Source organism: Bos taurus, chromosome 7, assembly GCF_002263795.3.
Source record: "Bos taurus isolate L1 Dominette 01449 registration number 42190680 breed Hereford chromosome 7, ARS-UCD2.0, whole genome shotgun sequence".
NCBI classification, from domain to species: domain Eukaryota; kingdom Metazoa; phylum Chordata; class Mammalia; order Artiodactyla; family Bovidae; genus Bos; species Bos taurus.
This window is the reverse complement of record NC_037334.1, coordinates 16,042,190-16,062,987: the sequence shown is the minus strand read 5'-3', so window position 1 is coordinate 16,062,987 and position 20,798 is coordinate 16,042,190. Positions and strand designations below refer to the sequence as shown.

At 43.0% G+C, this 20,798-nt stretch overlaps 2 protein-coding genes across 5 annotated transcripts in view; both read left to right on the top strand.

Moving 5' to 3' along the window:
- Positions 1-8,803, top strand: part of INSR (insulin receptor) — a 146,309-nt gene extending 137,506 nt beyond the window's left edge. For all 4 annotated transcript variants that reach the window (XM_005208817.5, XM_005208816.5, XM_005208815.5 and 1 more), the window contains 3 exons: positions 397-526; positions 845-979; positions 3,806-8,803. In XM_005208817.5, coding sequence (XP_005208874.1) covers positions 397-526; positions 845-979; positions 3,806-4,160 — 620 coding nt within the window. In that variant the 3' untranslated portion in view covers positions 4,161-8,803. The remainder of the gene's footprint in view (positions 1-396; positions 527-844; positions 980-3,805) is intronic.
- An 11,210-nt stretch (positions 8,804-20,013) lies between these two features.
- Positions 20,014-20,583, top strand: MBD3L3 (methyl-CpG binding domain protein 3-like 3). Its single transcript, XM_024995363.1, has one exon. It carries the CDS (start codon positions 20,014-20,016, stop codon positions 20,581-20,583), a length of 570 nt encoding a protein of 189 aa, XP_024851131.1.
- The last annotated feature ends 215 nt before the right edge of the window (positions 20,584-20,798 follow it).

Here is a 20,798-nt window from a genome sequence, read left to right as displayed (position 1 = left end):
GCCTTTGGTTTCTGGCTGCGCAGCTAGGTGGGTAGTGGGGCCAGATCCAATGGGGAGCAGTAGGTTGGCTGCAGAAGGTGAAAAGTTCAGCGTGGGTTGCCTATGAGGTCGTAGGTAGGAAGGAAGTTTTGCTAAGATTGAGATCCCCATGTTGCAGGTCAGAACATCGCTTCTTTGCTGCTTGGTGGTTCTTTTCTTTCCTTTTAAGTGGTGACCCACCCCCCCCCCTCCTCTGAGTACCCTCAGAATCCACTCTCACTGTATTTGGCTGTGATCCATGTGAGCTCACACCTGGGGCAGGTGAACTCAAGAGCTCTGCCAAGGCTGGGGGAGTAAAAACGGCAGACAGCTGGGTCACAGCTGAAGGCTAAGAGCATGTGAACTGTTTGTTGTCAGACTTTGGAATGACAAGAGACATCTATGAAACGGATTACTACCGGAAAGGGGGCAAAGGTCTGCTCCCCGTGCGGTGGATGGCACCTGAATCCCTGAAGGACGGAGTCTTCACCACCTCTTCAGACATGTGGTGAGTTATGTGTGGGCTGGCGGAAAAAACACTGCACTTGAATTCCAGGTTGCTCTGATACTATGACCAGCAAGAGAGGAGTCACTTAAAAACTGACTTCTTCATGGCTTCTGCATCAAGGAAAGGAAGGGATAGCATGTCTGGGGGACCCTTGCACAACTGCTGTGACATTCCAATGAAGATTAGTCTTATAGGAATTTCTGAACTGCAGCATGAACTGTTTAGAGAACTGGCCACCCAGGTTCTAGTAAGCCAAGAAAGGGTGTGTGTGTTTATTTTAATGGCTTCATTGTTACTACTCCCAACTGTCATTGGCAGGTCTTTTGGTGTGGTCCTTTGGGAAATTACCAGCTTGGCAGAACAGCCTTACCAAGGTCTATCAAATGAGCAGGTGCTGAAATTTGTCATGGATGGAGGGTACCTGGATCAACCTGACAATTGTCCAGAGAGAGTGTAAGTGTAGAAAGGCAGTGTAGTGTGTGGGGTGCTTATTCAAAAGTCTGTGCCTTTTGCATGGATACTCGTGTTTGCATATTGTATGTCTATGTGTGTTTGTGTTTGCAAGTTTTATCTTTGAATGCACATTTGTGTTTTATATGATGTCTGTCTGTGTGTTTTTGCTTGCCTTTTGCATGCACACTTGGATCTGCATGTTGTGTCTACATATTACTACATGCTTGTGTATTATATCATTACATGTGTGCTTTATTGCCTTTCATATCTTCGGAAGGTTGTAGAGGAAACTGCACAGCAGTGGTTATTTGGGGACTAAAACTGGAGCGCTGGGGTGGAGACTTACATTTAACTACATATTCTTATTATATCTCATTGAAAGTGGAAAAAAGAATTCACAAATTGTAAACACCAAAACTTCAGGGGTACGTACAACATATCCCCTTCCAATATTTGTCTTAAATTTTTGTTGCAGGAGCAGATGTACAACACAAACATCAAATGCACATCAATAAACACTTGCAAAATTGTCCAGCATCGTAATAGTCCAATAAATGTAAAGTAAAATAAAGGAAAGTACTATTTTCCTAATTAGCAATAAAAAGAAGAGAGGAAAAGAAGGAAGAGTTATGATATTCACTGCTGTCAATGGAATGGCTAGATAGTCATTCATATCACTCTATTGTAAGAATTTTTTGTTTGTTATCATTTAGTTGCTAAGTTGTGTCCAACTGTTTCATGACTCATGAACCTCCAGGCCCCTCTGTCCATGGGATTTCCCAGACAATAATACTGGAGTGGGTAGCCATTTCCTTCTCTGGGGATCTTCCTGACCCAGAGATCAAACCCAAGTCTTCAGCATTGGCAGACAGATTCTTTACCACTGAGCCACCAAGAAAGCCCATTATAATAATAGCTACTCACAGAAATTTTATTTAAAGTCTCCAAAAAAAAAAGAAAGAAAGAAAGAAATGATCTAAACATCCAACAATATGAGAACTGGCAAGTAAATTTATAAAATAATCAATAAAGTAATTTGATAAAATAATACACTATAGTAATTGACATTTCAAATGATGCTTATGAAATATTTTGTAAGTCAGTGGTCTAGCTTATGTTAAAATGCTAAGTGTAGTAAATGTGTATAAATTGCATTTCCGAATGTATCCAGACAGAAAAGATGAGATTATATCTGAAGGAGAGCTGTATGCAAGCTGTATTTTCACTATATCGTTGGGTGTTTTCTACCTTTCTACAATAAGCATTTACTATGCATTGCTTATTGCATGTAATATTTCTTTACCAGTGTTTCTGCAAAAAAAAAAAAAGTTTGCCTTCCTGAAAAAAATGCATGGAAGAAGGCCATTTTGATGCTTCATCCTCACAAGAATAAGAGATCAGTTTAGAAAACCTAATTTGAAGAAATCTCACATGTAAAAAAGTATGAAGCAGAATTCCTTGGAAACTCTGAGCAAAATATTTCTAAACATTGCTCCATGAAGTTTCTTTCCTGGCTATGTCAGGAGGAAATTAGTGCCCCTAGGGTGGGGGCCTGCCAATTTTTCCTCTAAAGGGCCATATCATATTTCCAGCTTTGTGGGCCTGGCAGTTCTCTGCCTTGCAGTTCAAATCAGCCGGGGACAATGCATAATTGAATGGGTGTAGCTACGTGCCAATAAAACTTTATTTACAAAAACACTTGGAGGACCAGATTTGGTCCACGGGATGAAGTTTGTCAACTCCTGCCCTGAAAGAAGTTACAATAGTGAGAGGAAGAGGTAAAATGGAAATCCTGAGCCCCTGGGTCCTATCCTAAGTAAAGTCAGAGTCCCCTGCCCCCTCCTCTCCTCCCCTTCTCCAGAGAGTGGGGACTGGGCTTGCAGAACACCTGCTCAGAGCTGGCCCTCTATGGTGGGTCCACCCAGCTGCCCTCATTCTGAGCAACAATGTGTATATAAAATGATGAACCCACAGAAATAGACCTACAGACACAGAAAACAGACTTACGGTTACCAAAGGGGAAAGGAGCGGGGAGGGATAAAATAAGAGCTTGGGGTTAATAGATTCACAGTACTGAATACAAAATAGAAAAACAAGGACCTACTGTATAACACAGGGAACTATATTCAATATTTTGTAATAACCTATAAGGGAAAAGAATCTGAAAAACAGTTATATATATATATACACGGACTTGACCAACATGTTTGTTTCCATAACATCTTACAGAAAAATCTGAATGAACTTTTTGACTAACCCAATATATCTGAGGGTTTCCCTGGTGGCTCAGTGGTAGAGAATCTGCCTGCCAACTCAGGAGATGTAGGTTCGACCCCTGGGTCTGGAAGATTCCCTGAAGGAGGCAATGGCAGCCCACTCCAGTATTCTTGCCTGGAGAAGTGGATGGACAGCGGAGTCTGGGGGGCTGTAGTTGTGGGGTCCTAAAGAGTTGGACATGACTTAACGACTGAACAACAACAGCAACAAAAATATATATCTGAATCCCTTTGCTGTACATCTGAAACTAACACAACATCGTAAATCAACTCTAATTTAAAAAACAAACAAAAAAAGACGGACCTGATTGGTCTTCACCAAGTGGCAATATCAGGAGAGGCCCTTGTGGATCTTGTTTGGGAAAGCCTTGGCTCTCTTTTTGAAACCATCTTTCACGCCCTTAGAATGGTTGTTTCTGCTTGACCCTCCTGAGGTCAGCACTTGTCCGCGTGGGTGTGTGTGCACCGCAGGCGCGGGGTCGGGGAAGGAGGGCCGCTTGGCGGGGACCCCCGGGGCCTCACCCTCCACGTGCCCCTCTCTGTCCCGCAGCACCGACCTGATGCGGATGTGCTGGCAGTTCAACCCCAAGATGCGTCCAACCTTCCTGGAGATCGTGGACCTGCTCAAGGACGACCTGCACCCCAGCTTTCCCGAAGTGTCCTTCTTCCACAGCGAGGAGAACAAGGCGCCCGAGAGCGAGGAGCTGGAAATGGAGTTTGAGGACATGGAGAGCGTGCCCCTGGACCGGGCCTCGCACGCGCAGAGAGAGGAGGCCGGGGGCCGGGATGGAGGGTCGGCGCTGGGGCTAAAGCGAAACTATGACGAGCACATCCCCTACACCCACATGAACGGGGGCAAGAAAAACGGACGGATTCTGACTTTGCCCCGGTCAAATCCTTCCTAACAACCCCTGCTAGTGGGGGAAGGGTTCCTGTCTACACTTCCCTCTGGTTCGAAGGCCTCCAGAAAACTCAGGATTTCCACCTAACTCTGCCACAGTGTCAAACGGAGCTCAGAGATCACGACTATCCATTTCAGTTCCTTTTCTGACTTCAAACGCAGTGGTTCCATTGCCTATTTGACTTGTCATCTGAGCACTTAACTGTGAACCTGGATGGGGAGGGGGTTTCCACGGCTGCTGTCCTTTTGGGCCACCGAGGTTTCAAGCCCAGATGTTATTATTATTATTATTATTTTCCCTAGTAGTTTAAAAGAAAGCATCTATTTTTACAAAGTTTTTTTTTTTTTTTTTTTTTTGCTGGTGTCTGAGCTACAGTATAAAACATAAATCTTGTTTATGAAACAAAAGTTAGAAAGAAACAAACCCAGTTCTAGTAGAATTCCAAGCTTTACAGAGTGGGCTTCAGGAAAGTATTTTTTCATCCAGGGTGAAGGATTGTTTTTTGTTTTTTTCCTTCACAAAACCAGTTCCTCAAATTGACCAATAGCTGCTGCTTTTGTACTTTGGATATGGGTCTGCAGTCCTGGTGTGTGGTTCATGTATGCACTTATGTGTGTGTGTGTGTGTGTGTATGCGCGCGTGTGCAAATCATGTGTGCTGAGTGGACACTTTGGGGATCAGCCCACGAAGGTTCAGCTCTCCTGGAGTATGTGAGCCCTGCTTCCTCCACCCCCGACCCCTTCCTTCTTATCTACTGGGAGACTGTGCCCTCAACAAATTTTTCTGTCCCAGATGGAGCCTCAGGATTCTACTCTCCCTTAACTTTGGTGAAAAATGTTTTCTGGGAGCCATGGGAGTCATTTGGAGTGATAATGGATCTTTTCAAGACCAAACAAAGCCAGGACATAGAAAAGATTTTAAAAAAGAAGAAGAAAAGAAAAACAAGAACTGAGATGATGAAGAGTTTTGAGAATACATTTGTAACATATTTAATTTTTAAAAAGAATCTCCAGTATCAGCCTCATAAATTATTGACCATTTCCTGGGGTGGGAGGTAGGGCGTATGGGTTTGTCTGCCTGTGTGGGGCAGGAGGGGCCAGGCACCGGTGGCCTTTTGCTTGGTCTTCAAGGCATCCATTTTTTTGGGGACTAAAGCCACGTTAGCTGCTAATCCTCTGGACATTGTGGTGAGGCCACACTGAGCGTGTGGGCGATGGGGTTTGATGGATGGTTTGGTTTCTGCTCTGAAAAGCTGAGCCCTGCCTTCAAACACACTTGTGGCTCCTGGATCTTCTGGTTCTCTGTGTGTACCTCTCAAGCTTCCTCAGCGGGATGTCCATGTCCCACAGGGACTGTGCAAATTTGGCACCATTAGATCTCAAAGTGGGACAGCATGGATGGACTTTGAAAACACTAGCAATATGAAGACGTGCCTGCCGGTCCCCTCCGCCCTCAGGGCAACCGACCGTCCTCAGAACTGAGCTCCCAGAAGCTGCTCTGCGCCCAGTGACCTCAACTGGACCAGGTGTGAAGCCTGAGCTGAATTCTCAGGTACTTAACGATCGTGCAGTTCCTGAGAGTCAAGTCCAGAGGAGAAACCGCTAAGGACCTTCACACTACGGAGAGCATGAGAATGGGCGTGATGCCACAGCTGCTTCCCTTCTGGGGGAAGAATGACTGCTGCTCAAATACAGAACATGATGGACTCATTGCCATAGTTCATCCGAATCATCACCCACAGGTTATCTCTCGAGTGCATTTTCTCACGAGTCTAAGACTGCTTTCCTTCTCTTCTCAAGAACTGTGGGCTTCAAAACACCTGGGATGCCATGGTGACCTCCGAACCTTCTCAGTTCTTGATGAAGAACACAGGTAGACACGCATCCCAGTTGCCTCTGGCTATCTTATTTATACGATTTCAGAAATGACAGCATGTCAGAATATTTCCAGGGAGCCTCAGTGATTGGGTACAAGGAGCACAGAAATTATTTTCGCCAAATTTATTTTGTACATAGACGAGGATCTGTATGTAAGTTAAAAAGGAACGAAACACGTAGATCTAGGTATTTTGTTCTTTTCGTAGTAAATTTGTAGTGGCCATATACTACGGTAGCAGCAATTTTCACATTTTTCTAATTCAGAAAGGTTTTCTTATATTAGGGGAAAATTATTTATTTTAATATATAAAAATCACTGTAAAAAATCACTTTCATAAGAAATGGAGAGCATGTAAAAAAAATTTTTTTTTTTCAAAGAAAAATAAACAGGTGAATGTGGGGTAATGATTTTTTTTTCCCAGCACAGTCTACCTCAGTGTATTGTTAGGATGTGGTTCAATAATGGACATCTTTGAGACTTCAGAATTCTGTCTGGATCCGATCTGAATCAGGGAAGATTCGTATCAGCTGATTCCGAATGCCAGGGACCAGTAAGAATTTTGAGGGAGGGAGTGGGGCTGAAGTACGGCTTTCATGTGAGCACAGATCCTTTTCCTGGCTGATAATATTCACCTCTGAATTTAATCTTCCTTTTTTGTTGTTGTTGTTGTTTGATCCTCCATCTATTGACACCATGGCCCTCAAGAATGAAGCAAGTTTCAGGCCATCACGATGTATCTGATGTATCCAGTTCTGAGCTACCCTTAGCTGATGAGGGAAGCTGCCGTGTTGAGACACAGACAGTCTTTGATCCAGCCAGCATGCTCCTTTCCCCTTAGAATCTCTGTGGTGCGTGAGCATCTAGGTGCCCTAGGCTCTCCATGGTTTATTTCCACTCTTTTTAGGCTGAGATGCTTTGGGTGGGGGACATATCATTATCTTGGGAACTTTACACACAAGCACTCAATGCAGTGTCTGTTTTTATTCTCTAAGTGGGAAGGGAGATATTGAGAATCTCAACCCTAAACCCACCGAGAGGCTGAACACATTTTTTTAGCAACAAAACCTTGGACCCTCTCATTTTGGTTTGGTTGACTTCAAGCTGATACGGTTTGACCTTAGGGACTTTGACAACCCATGTGTAAGCCTGGATGGAGCCAGCAGAAATGCTGTCGTACGCACCAGACCTCACTGCCCTTCCTAAACCTGTAGGCACCACCCCAGCAGAGTCACCTTTCTCCACTTGCCCTGGAGAGGTACTGTAAAGTGCTGGGCCTGCCCTTTGTGAATGGAATTTCCCTGACTTCATTTAGCTATCTCTGCTGCTGCAGTGAAAGATCAAGCAGGCTTGGATCACAGCCTCCTTTTGCATCAGATAATGTGGACTCTGTCAAAACAGAATTCAGTCCTCAAAATGGATGTCCTGGAGGATTGTAGTGATGATTATTTAAAAAAAAGCAACAAAGCCAGCTTTGGTTGAATTTTTTGTTGTTTGTTTTTAAAGGTGTCTCATTATTTTAAAAACCCCTTTTTGTATGTGTGGCAAAATCAACATATAGTAGTTCCTCCCTGGATCAGTGATGTCAAACGCACGTCTGGAAACGTTTGTATTCTGGGAGCTGTCCTGGGTGCTTTTCTGTCTTTTTAAGCTAGTAAGAAGCGAGAAGTGTTGCTGGTTCTCTGGCTAGATGTTGAGCACAACTGAAAGGAAATGTGGGAATTGATGCGAAGGTCTGCACGAACAACCCTGAGACCACTGGAGACTGCCTCCAATTGCTGGGCAGATCTCCATCTCTCCAACCAGAGCAGATGGTCTGCCGTGAAATGTGCTTGTTGGGTTGGGAGGTGTTTATCTGGAACAGCCATAAGGTTGATCAGTGGGCAGGGTTTGGCCTGTGCTCTCCATCTGGGTACATGAGTGGATGTGCTGTAGTCCCCCAAATGACAATCTTTTTCTTCTTTGTGGTGGGTAGAGGGGGTTCGAGTGCCACTTGACAAACAGGTGATTCAGAAATGATGATTTTGTTCGGAGTAGGGGGATGGGGTTGCGCTGATCATATATATATGAATGATGCCCATAGAATGATATCCCTTCAGAAAACCTTCTGGAATGTTCTTGAGAATATTGATCTACACCAGAATTGAGGTTGGGAATAGAAAGTACAGATGGGCATTTGTTCTTTAAAAGACAGTAAGGAATGCAATGGACATTCCAAGGCTGTACCTGGAGGTGAATGTTTCCTTAGGGGTCCCCCAGAGACAGAGGGAACCAATGGCTTCTTGAGCTTACTGTCATCTTCTTATACCAGTCAAGGTCCAGAACCAGGCTCTGGTCACATTTTTATTTGGGTTTGGGCCCTAAAAATCCTTGTTAAAACTCAAATCAGGAACCCAGGGCTCTTGGTCCCATTTGAGAAGAAAGGAAACAGTATTCCCTCCCCCACCCCCAAAGCGAGTGTGTCCACACATATTCAGGAATGGCTCGTCTACTCTCTACCTTGTGTGCCTGGCGGGGTGGGGGCAGGGGTCCAAGCCCTGCCTGTCAGCGGCAGACACCTCCTGTGCCTCGGCTTATGCGGAAATCAACTCAGAGACACAAGACCCACTGAAAGCTCAATTCTTATATTTTTCAATGTTTTCCTACAAGAACCAAGTAGCACCATATACAGAATATGCCTCTTTTTTTTTGAATATCAAAATTGCTCTGCATGTAAAATATGGGATAATTACCTGTTTATATGAAAATTCGGAATAAATTATCTGAGAATACTCTTGTTCCTGTGTGGTGTCCAAGCCAGGACTTGTGAACTGTGTTAAGCCAAATCCCTGGGGTGTTGTGGGTATTTGTTATGAGAGGAGACAAATCCCTAGGGTCTTCGTAACAGTGAATCAGGAGGTTAAATATTTTTGCCATCAGGGTAAGTGATAATCCACTGATCCATACCTGTACAGTTGAATCAACCCTTTACATACCGAGCTATTTCTATCCTAGTTGGTAAGGACCTGCCACCTCAGGGACCCCAAGCCTCCCCAGGTTCCAAACGCTAACCCTAAGAATACCAGGGAACCCCAAGATCTTGCTCCATTCCACCATGCTGGAGGCTTAGATGCAGAGTAGCTGGCCAGTGCAGTGTTTGCCACTGGCCCAAAAGAAGTCACACAGAGGAGCCCAGAGTCAGCCTCAGGGGAGGGAGGTCTGTCTGAGGGTTTCGGTTGAGGGTGTGAGTGAGAGTCAGTCCAGCAACAATCACCCACACTTCTCACTTTACCCTTCAATGATTGAGGATGATAGACCTTGCTTCATCTGACCATCTGTGTGACTATGTGTGTGTGGGCGTGCACGCTCAATCATGTCCAACTCTTTGCAGTCCCATGAACTGTAGCCTGCTAGGCTCCTCTGTCCATAGGATTTTCCAGGTAAGAGTACTGGAGTGGGTTGCCATTTCCTTCCCCATGGGATCTTCCCAACCCAGTGTCTCCTGCATTGGCAAGTGGATTCTTTACAACTGAGCCACTGGGGAAGCCATATGACCATAGTGAAGATCAAATAAGGTAATATTTATCCCCCATACCCCTCCAGGTTCCTCACCACCAAGAAACTGATGCCACTGCTAGGTAGTAGCCTGAATTGTGCCTCCCTGGGTTTGTGAAATTCAATAGAAGCCTCTTGGGAAAGGGAAAATGTTTTTCTCCCCAGGAGAGGATCTCAAAGATGCTTCAGTCTTGAGTGAGAAGCTGGGCGGGTGGTATCTTCTCAGAGGGGCCACTCAGACTCCTCGAACCCATGGCCAAGAGACGACTGCAGCTTTGGGTCCCTGGGACCCTGGCTCCAACTCAAATGTGAGCAGCATGACAGATGAGATAGTTGTCACAAGCAAGAGGAAGCATATGGAAGCTTTGGTATCTCCAAACTTCTTGCAGGAGGGAAGTGATGGGGCTTCCCTGGTGACTCAGTGGTAAAGAATCCACTTGCCACTGCAAGAGAGGCGGATTTAATCCCTGATCCAGGAGGAGCTCACAGGGTGCAGAGCAGCTAAGCCCGTGCACTGCAACTATTGAGCCTGTACTCTAGAGCCCAGGAGCTGCAGCTGCTGATTCCACTCACCCTAGAGCCGGTGCTCAGCAGCGAAGGAAGCCACCACAATGAGAAGCGCGCACAGTGCAACTGGGCAGTAGCCTGCACTCACTGCAGCTAGAACAAAGCCCGCACAGAGGTGGAGACCCATAATGGCCCCAAATAAATAAAAAATTTTCGAAAAGACTATCCAGGAGACTTCCTAGAGGAGGCGGCATCCCAATGGGATGCTGAACTACAAATTAAAAAAAAAGAGGAATGTGATACTCTTAGCATGGATGACACTGTTGGTTGTGGCCTACACTCTGTGTGATGAGATCCAGATTTTCTAGCTGTGGATCTCCAACCTCCTGGGTGCTGCTGACTCATCCCCTGGGGTATGGTTCTACCCTCCCACCCCATGAAGCTGACTGTTCTGCCTGAGATTGGGTCCTCAAGGTGACTCACCCAGAATCTTCAATCTCACCTACCTCTAGAAGCCCTTGTTATAATCAGAGACTCACAGGAGGCCACTTTGGCTGACACCAGGCTGCACCACCCAGACCACCTCTTCAGAAGCTACCAGGGAGGTTGTCTGCTGGGGCTTGCAGTGAAGTCGTTCAGTTGTGTCCTACTCTTTGCAACCCCATGGACTGTAGCCTGCCAGGCTCCTCTGTCCATGGGATTTTCTAGGCAAGAGTACTGGGGCTCACAACTGAGTCCTTTTTGCCAGAACTTTCCAAGGCTTAAGGGAGCTGCTTGGTCCAACATTATGTCCCCTCCCTAGGAGAAGCCACATTTGATGACTGGCCAGGGATACAAATGCCTGACCCTTGTGCCTAAATACAAGTTGAGGGTTCAGTTGTGTCCCCCACTGCCTAAAAGAGATTATCTCCAAGTCCTAATCTCCAGCACCTTAGAATGTGAGCTTATTTGAAAATTACATTGTAGATGTAATTTGTTCAGGTTTAAGGTGAGGTCATCTTGGAGTAGGCTGGGTCCCTAATCTGATACGATGATGGCCCTTATAAAAGGGGGAAAATTGGACACAGACACACACACATACACACACACACGGAGAGCGCCTTGTGAAGATGAAGACAGGAACTGGGGAGAAGAGTCTGCAAGCCAAGGAATGCCAAAACCACCAGCAAACTGCCTTCAGGAGGAACCAGCTTGGCAGACACCTTGATCTTCAACTTGCAGCCTCAAAACATAAAACAGAAACAATATTGTAACAAACTCAATAAAGACTTAAAAAATGATCCACATCAAAAAAGTCTTTTAAAAAGGTAAGATAAAATACAAACAGATAAAAGTTCTTTGTGGCTACAACCCTGGAGTCCTTTTAGTCTCTTATTCCCACAGACTTGCTGGGGCTCCTCCAAGGTCTCCTCACCTCCACTGCATCTGAACTGACTGTCAGGACAGAAAATGATTCTAGTTCCTGTCCTCTGGAACATTCAGCTGGTCAGCACTCCTTGGCGTCTAGTTGTGTGGTTGTTACACCGCTAAGTTGTATCCGACTCTTTCTGATCCCATGAACTACAGCACACCAGGCTTCTCTGCCCTTCTTTAGCTCCTGGAGTTTGTTCAGATTCATGTCCGTTGAGTGGGTGCTACCATCCAACCATCTCATCCTCTGCTGTCCCCTTCTCCTTTTGCCTTCAAGCTTTCCCAGCATCAGGGTCTTTTCCAATGAGTCGGTTCTTCACATCAAGTGGCCAAAGTATTGGAACTTCAGCATCAGTCCTTCCAGTGAATATTCATGGGTGATTTCCTTTAGGATTGACTGATTTGATCTCCTTGCAGTCCAAGGAACTTTCAAGAGTCTTCTCCAGCACCATAAATCAAAGCCATCAATTCTTGAGTGCCCAGTCTTCATTATGGTCCAACTCTCACATCCATACATGATGTTTAGAGCATAAACCAAAATTTTTTTTCTGCTTGGCTTCAGTCTCACTGTCTCTTTGTTTTCTCTGTGAGGTTGAGACATATTTTCGAGCTTTCTTTTTAGATGCAAAATGGAATGTGACATTTGGACAAAATGTTGGACCAAGACTGCTACCCATTGAAGCTACCCATCAGCTCATTTGAAGTCTCCTCTCCCTTCCTTGGAAAAATGTATCCCCAATTGTAAACTGTATCACAATCATCTAGAGGGTTTTGAAAATTCAGATGGCTCGACCTCAACCCAAGTGATCTGGGATGGGGATGGAGAATTTTCATTTCTAAAAGGTTCCCAGGTGATGTTGATGACACTATTACAGGCACCACACATTGAGAACAGGATTCTGGAACATCACCAAGCTGATGTGAGACAAGGACAGAAAGCTGAAGGTCATTAACCAGTGTCAAATCCACACCAGTTCATATAACAAACTATTCAAACACTAAAGCTTTACTTTCTGAAACATTTGAAACGGATCCACTAAACTATACTTATGCAAATATATCACTTTTTAAGTGATAAACTGCAATAAAAGAGCAATTTATTGGGATCCCAAACTTTGTCTCCATAACCCAATCACAAGATGTTAGTTACTATCAATGGTTTAAAATACAAACCTAATCAGTCACCTTACATTTATTTATTAAGATTTTTTTAATGTGGACCATTTTTTAAAGTCTTTATTGAATTTGTTACAATGTTGCTTTTGAACTGTGGTGTTGGAGAAGACTTGAGAGTCCCTTGGACTGCAAGGACAGCCAACTGTCAATCCTAAAAGAAGTCAACCCTGAACATTCACCAGAAGCACTGATGCTAAAGCTGAAGCTCCAATATTTTGGCCACCTGTTGCAAAGAGTTGACTCATGGGAAAAGACCCTGGTGCTGGGAAAGATTGAAGGTGGGAGGAAAAGGGGACGACAGAGGATGAGATGGTTGGATGGCATCACCAACTCAATGGACATGAGTTTGAATAGGCTCTGGGAGTTGGTGATGGACAGGGCAGCCTGGCGTGCTGCAGTCCATGGGGTCACAAAGAGTCAGACACAACTGAGGACTGAACTGAACTGAACAATGTTGCTTCTGTTTTAGCTTTCGGTTTTGGGGCCACGAGGCATGTGGGATCTTAGCTCCCTGAAAGAAAGTAAAGTGAAAGTGTTAGTCGCTCAGTTGTATCCAACTCTCTGTGACCCTATGCACTGTAGCCCTCCAGGCTCCTCTGTCCATGTGATTCTCCATGGAAGATTGCTGGAGTGAGTTGCCATTCTCCTCCCCAGGGGATCTTCCCAAACCAGGTATTGAATCTGTATTTCCTGCATGTCAGGCAGATTCTTTGTCACTGAGCCACCCAGGGATCAAACCCTCACCCCCTGCATTGGAAGCATGGTTTTAACAAAAACCACCAGGGAAATCCTTATCACCTTACTTTTAATTCTTCAGTTCTGTCTTCAGCAGATATTTATCCTGTTGCCCTATCATAATTAATACTTACTTCCCTTTTCATTCCCCAATATGTCCCAGTTGAGAGGGAAAATTATTTGATCTCCCTTTTTATAGAACATACATTATGTGCAAACTCTGAAGTAAAATCTGTGATCCAGAAATAAACAGACTTATTGCCCCGTTGTCATTACTTTGTTGACAAAGGTTCAACTAGATGAAGCTATGGTTTTTCCAGTGGTCATGTACAGATGTGAGAGTTGGACTATAAAGAAAGCTGAGCGCTGAAGAATTGATGCTTTTGTTGGAGAAGACTCTTAAGAGTCCCTTGGACTGCAAGGAAATCAAACCAGTCAATTCTAAAGGAAATCAGTCCTGAGTATTCATTGGAAGGACTGATGCTGAAGCTGAAACTCCAATACTTTGGCCACCTGATGCAAAGAATCAACTCATTGGAAAAGCCCCTGATGCTGGAAAAAATTGAAGGCAGAAGGAGAAGGGGACAACAGAGGATGAGATGGCATCACCAACTCAATGGACATGAGTTTGAGCAAGCTCCAGGAGTTGGTGATGGACAGGGAGGCCTGGTGTGCTGCAGTCCACGGAGTCACAAAGAGTCAGACATGACTTAGCAATTGAACTGAACTGATTGCCCCTGTTGATGTTACTCTAACCAAGGGGAAAGAGTTATGAAAAGCACACATTAGGAAAAGAATTTATAACATGTTATATAGAAAGGGCAGAGGGAGATGAGGGTGTCAGAGGATGAGATGGCTGGATGGCATCACCGATGCAATGGACATAACAAACTTTGGGAGATGGTGAGGGACAGGGAGGCCTGGTGTGCTGCAGTCCATGGGGTCGCAAGGAGTCAGACATGACTGGGCAACTGAACAGCAACAACAATTTAGAAATAACTTCCATGAGAATACACAAGGTTTTCTCCAGCCAACACCAATAGAAATAAAACAACATGTCCTGTGTAACTTTAAATTTGGTAGAACACACAGTGAGGAAAGCCAACACAAATAGAGGAAACTTTTTTAAACTCTCTAATTTAACCAAGGAAATTTAATGTTATCATTCCAAAATGTAGCCCCATAAGAATCAAGCACAACATATCATTTTCTTCTTTCTGAATCCTGGTAGATCAGCAGTAAAGAATCTGCCTGCAATGCAGGAGCCGCAGGAGATGTGGGTTGGATCCCTGGGTTGGGAAGATCCCCTGGAGGAGGGCATAGCAACCCACTCCAGTATTCTTGTGTGGAGAATCCCATGGACAGAGATACCTGGCAGGATACAGTCCATAGGGTCAAAAAGAGTCAGAAACAACTGAAGCAACTTAGCACACACTTAGCAAGCGTGCATGCTCAGTCACTCCATTGTGTCCAACTCTTTGCAACCCTATGGATTGTAGCCTATCAGGCTCCTCTGTTCATGGGATTCTCCAGGCAAGAATACTGAAGTGGGTTGCCATTTCCTTCTCCAGATTTTAACATTACAGCCCATCTAGTTCAAAAGTTAAATTTGATCTGCAAAAAGATTTTATAAGGTTTCCAATTGTGAGAAAGATCCACACAAAGTATTTTTAAGCTTCTTTAATGGATTTTCTGTCCTAGAGTTTGACTCATCTTTCTAGTGCAGTTTTAGATTTTGTTTCATGACAGAATTTCTATGTTTACATAATGTTTTGATATACTCTATCAGCAACCCGCTCCAGTAGTCTTGCCTGGAAAATTCCATGGACAGAAGAGCCTGGACTATAGTCCATGAAGTAGTAAACAGTCGGACATGATTCAGTGACTGGGCATGATTCAGTGTGCACACACACACATCAGATATATGAAACTCAAAATTTCTTCCTGCTCATACTTTCCACCCCTCCAACTTACTGGTGAATTTTGGTGAGCTTTGACTTCTAATATAGATTCATATGATGAAAGTTGAGATTTTTTATTATCTGAATTTAATTGTAGCAAAAGGAATAATTCCCTCCCCCCATTGTAAAACTGCTCTATCTTTATTTAAAAATAAAGCTACGGGGACTTCCCAAGTGGTCCAGTGGTTAACACAGGGGATGAGGTTTGGTCCCTGATCAGGAAACAAGGATCCCACAGGCCACAACGAAGGGGGCAAGAGTGCAACTAAGACCTGATGCAGCCAAATAATTAAATGAATCAATAAATGTAAAGAACAAATCAAAATAAAGCTATGTGTTTTATTTTTGTTAGAAGTGAAACTAAGCATTTAAGTGATTATGAAGATGTTGATTCCAGCAAAAGGCTGGGTTAAAACTGCAAGACAGCTCAAGAGTATATATTCCAACAAAGCACAGTGTAAACAATACTGGAAAACTCCAAGACAGAGTTAAAAGAGAAGTGGAATGTGATTGAAGCAGGGCGCAGAGAGAGCCTGATGAGGAATTGATATCACAGTGAAAATATACACAAAGCATATTACAAACAGGTGAAAGACATCAACCCACACAATTAATTCAAAGGTCTTTAAGCAAAGAAAATACATGGGAAACAATAATGAGTTACACTGTGGTCTAAAAATCAGAGTGAATATTAAAGATTTTAGAGAATATAAAGGTTAAATAAGCAAGAAAATGCTAACTGGGAATGTCTGAACATAAGTAAGGTAGAAGTCAACAGAACACCATTTTTAAATGATCAAAAATCATATCAAGTCAGAATTCTATACCTAGCATCAGTATTGCCCCCAATAAAGATAATTTTAAAATCTTAGAGTGAAACATTTCATTGTTAGCAGTCTTGAATTAGACAGACTAGTAGAGTGAATTATGAAGTCCAAAGGAAAATAATCTCAGATTGAAAACCAGGAATGCAGGAAGAAGTGAAGGGAAAAGGAAGGAATAATTTAGAAATAAATAAAAATGAATTTTGTCTTATAAAGCAATTCTAGAACTATCTCATGGAGATTAAAACACATGTAGAATTAAGATGCATGACAAAAGCAACAGAAAAAGCAGGTATATTGAAATGGAACTGAACGTGTTCTTAGGTATTAGTATTTGGGAGATGTAATAAAAGCAATTAACTGTATTATTCTATATTAAATAAATGATTCAGAATTTGACCACTAAAGTAACTGCATATGTTTTGTATAAGATTGCAAGTAATAAGTTTATACAGGGAAAATGGAATAATCATCATCAGTGAAATAAAGAGAGTAAAGAGTCTGTTTCTGTTTTGGTCAAAGGGTAAGGATAAATCAGATTTACCAGTGATTAGGTGAGATGTAAGTGTACAGAACATTGAGTTCTTATTAATGACTCTGTAATATAGACTTCAAAGACTTGTTAGCAGATTTTTTTCAACATTCTTTTATTGATAAACATTTAAACAATCTGTAGTTTTCTCTATGAAAACATAAGTTGTATGGAAATTTTAGCTTATGGAAATGTCCATAACTATTTTTATAGAAGGTATCCATAAAAAAAGAAACATTAAAATGTTGAAAGTGAAAATAGCACTCCATTCACAAATTTAATTTTTCATATAGGATTTCATATTATTCAATAGAATCTAGTATTACCAGTAGCCCCAAATTGTTGTGTTTGGGGATAAAGACTCAAGACTCTCTCAAGTCCTTTTGATTTGAGACTTAAGGTGTGTCCTCTGGATTGGATTGTCCCCTGATTGGGTTGTCCACTCTCTTACCCTATAAAAAGGAGAATCAGAGGCAGAAGTTACTGCACTTCCTAGCCAGCTACAGGCTGTCTGCATCTGTCTGCATCTCAGGAGTGGTCAGAGGAAGCTCTGGAAGATCTTGGAAGATGGGGAAACCTCAACTGGACAAATTTCCAAGCCATCCTCTTCTGGTAAGTGTGGAATCCATATTGACGGCAAGAGGATCTATTAAGATGCTTTTTTTTTTCTTGTGTAAAATCTAAGTTAGAAGAATTTAGTTCTTAAAACAAGATACATTCCTTATTGAAAGTTATTTCCCAAGGGTTAATGTTTCTTAAGAAATATTCAATATTTTATATAGTTTTGTATATGAAGCTTTCTTGGGATAATGAAAAGTGTGGGGTTTTTTTTTTAACCAAAATCCTTGGGTAGTAAAAGTAGTATTTGGCCCTAGAGTAGCTAAATCTTTCTCCTCTGTGGACAATTCTTTGCCCACAAAGTGTTTGGTCTTTTTTGCCTCTTTTCCTTTTTTTCTTTAAATTTCTGTTCTCTGCTTCAAATAGACCTTCCCCAATCTCTTTGTCATCCATCATAGTAGTTAATTTATTTTTCCTATTCTCCCTCCTTACTTCTCGTCCTCCTTGCTCTTTCTCTCTCTGTCTCTCTGTTGGCCTTATTGCCTACCATAGCACTTAATTACACTTAACACTATTATTACACATTCCTTAGTCTATAGCCCTCTTCTCTCAACAAGAGTGACATAATCTGGGTTAAGTCAAATTCCAAGTTGTGAGTTTTAGTACACAACTCAGCATATAATGGCTGCTATATAAATAGGCAGTTCAAGTCATTTTTCTATCAAACATTCCTTTATATCTTGACTAATGCAAGGGCCAGCACTAATAATAACAATGGGAATAAAATCAGCTTTATGGTTTCTTTTTTAAAAGTCTTCAGAAGACAGAAATGTGAGATTTAAAAAGAAAGGTGGGCTAATGAGGTTTACAGTTTAAACAGATTAGTGTGAAGAGTCTTAATCTCAGTGACAATTGATTCTACTCTAGCATGAAAGAGATTAATTTATTTTACAACTGTAGTCATGTGAATTTGTTAGAAAAATTTGTTCAGTGTTTTTTGGAATCGGCATAACATCTCTAAAACGAAGACATCTGAGCACCTTGGAAAGCCAAAACAATAAGTGACTATATCCATGGATCTATGAAATTTCTCTTTATCTTTTCTTCACTGAGTACCCAACTTAGTGAGAAAAGCAATTGAAAAGAAGTAGATAATACTACACATAAATAAATTTAAAAAATTTTTAATTAACAGAGACAATGTGAGATAAATTTTGATATGGCATCAGGAAAGGTCATTCTGTGGAAATGGCATTTTGTAGATTAAATGAAAGGTAGCCAAGAATTCAAAAGTTGCGAATCTTCAAGTGGATTCAGGAAGGCAAATGGATGGCTAATTGGTGTAAAAGTATGGGGTGGTAGGGCTTCCAGAATGCCATTCAAGGGTAGATGAGATATTAGTACCAATTAGTGAGTCTAGGGGACATTGAGATAAGGATGAATTATTTGGGAGAAATGATTGGTTCAGTGTGGGACCTGGTCACTGTGAGCTGAGTCATGAATGTTATCACTGATGTGGGTGGGCAGATGGATATTTGAGTTTCAGGGTTGAAGCCAGATCAGTGAATCTCTGAACATTTCTAGTTCATGAAGAATATTTGAAGCCAGGGAAATGTATGAGATTGCCTGGAAGAAGGTGTAGACGTAGAATAGATGTGACAGCAGGACCAACTTCTAAGAGCATTGATCATTAAGTGAAATAGGAGAGAGAGGAACAGGAGGAGGGGAGGAAGGGGGTAAAAAGGACTGTCTATGGCAGGGACCGGGGAGCCTGGTGGGCTGCCCTCTATGGGGCCGCACAGAGTCGGACACAACTGAAGCGACTGAGCAGCAACAGCAGGAGCATGGTGGGAAAAAAAAAAAAGGAACTTTATGAAAATACCCCAATGCTGGGAAAGACTGAGGCATGAGGAGAAGGGGACAACAGAGAATGAGATGGTTGGATGGCATCACCCACTCGATGGACTTGAATTTGAGCAAGCTCTGGAAGTTGGTGATGGACAGGGAAGCCTAGTGTGCTGCAGTTCATGGGGCCATGGAGTATCGGACATGACTGAGTGACTGAACTGATGAAGAGAATATGGCTTTTCTAAGTTACTTTATGAGCAGGAGAATATTTGAGTGAAGATGGGACTTGGGTTTGAGAGCAAAGTATCTGAGGGTTGAGAGGCACTTGATCTCATTGGAGATGAGGCACTAAAGGAAAATAAAAACCAGGTGACTGTGTGTCTTAAAGCAAAGTGAAAAAGATATATCAAAAAGTTTAATGTCTTGGTAGTCAAAGAACCCTGTGATCTCTTTGTCCAGATGATGTTGGATTCAAGGACACCAGCATGTGTGTGATTGACAGTGACAGAGATGGGAAGAGGAAAAGATCCTCTAAGGATGAAAATCTGGAATTGGTACTGGGTGACGACCTGCAGCTTTCTGTCCTTGACTCCTATGTGCTTAATGTCCCAGGATTCAGTATGGTGTCTGTACTAGCAGCATTAGCAGCAGTTGAGAATGCTTAGAAATGTAATTTCTTGTCCCCACCCCAGACTTTCTTGCATTGACATTCGGAAATCTGAGTTCTATCAACCTTCTGAATAAATGTGATGCACAGAGGAATTTGAGACCCCATTTCTTCAGGGAGTTATCCATATGTGCTAAGAATATTCTCCATGACTTGCAGTTGTTTCATCCCCCATTTTATTCAAAATTTACATCTCATTTTGTTTTCAAAGAGGCTCAGAAGAAATATGATGCCTGAAGAGCTGGAGAAGAAAAGACAGGAGATTTTAGTCAAGGCCAAGCAGAGGCGTCGTGACAGATGTTTACTTCCTCTGAGGCTGACCAGCTGCATTTTCCAGAAGCCAGTCACAAGGATAACCTCTCATCCTGGCAATGTGGTCAAAAGACGTCCATGCGAGGAGACCCTGGAAAAGCCCCAGCAAGCCTTTGCATTCCGGAGACTGCAGGGACTCCAAGTCTACAGCCCTGAAGGAGAACCTTTCAGGACCATGGACAGCGCAAACGTTTCCGGACTCATTGTCCAGCGTGGTGCCGGTGAATCCCTGGGTCGTGCTGGTGCCTGGTCTCTGCACACTAGCTCTGAGCCCATCATTGCCCAGTCTTCAGATGGGGCAGAGCTCAACCCAAGGTTGGGGCTTTTTCTCCCACACGCCCTCTGCAGACGACCAGTAACAGTTGCAGATATTCGCCGACAGTCTCGGAAAGTGAAGAGAGCAAGGGAGAGATTGATTATGGCCTTGAGGGCAGACGGGCTTGCCAGGGAGGCAAAGAGAGCCAGGAGCCAGAAAAAATGTTCCTGAGAACTGAAGGAAAAATAGGAGACGATTATCCTGAGAAAGTTGAATGGTGTGGTCCCTGGGAAGTGGTTCATGGTGGGGTGTGGGGGGCCACAGCCCCCCATTCTACTTGCCACTTTTACTGTCAACCCTGTTTCTGAACTATGATGCTTTGTTACATTAACTTTGTACTCTATTAAAGTCTTGGTGGACAAAAACGAAAAGCGTAACTTTTTTTT

Excerpts from the sequence above, each read along its gene's own strand:
- MBD3L3 (XM_024995363.1), top strand. The coding sequence starts at position 20,014 with ATGCCTGAAGAGCTGGAGAAGAAAAGACAGGAGATTTTAGTCAAGGCC.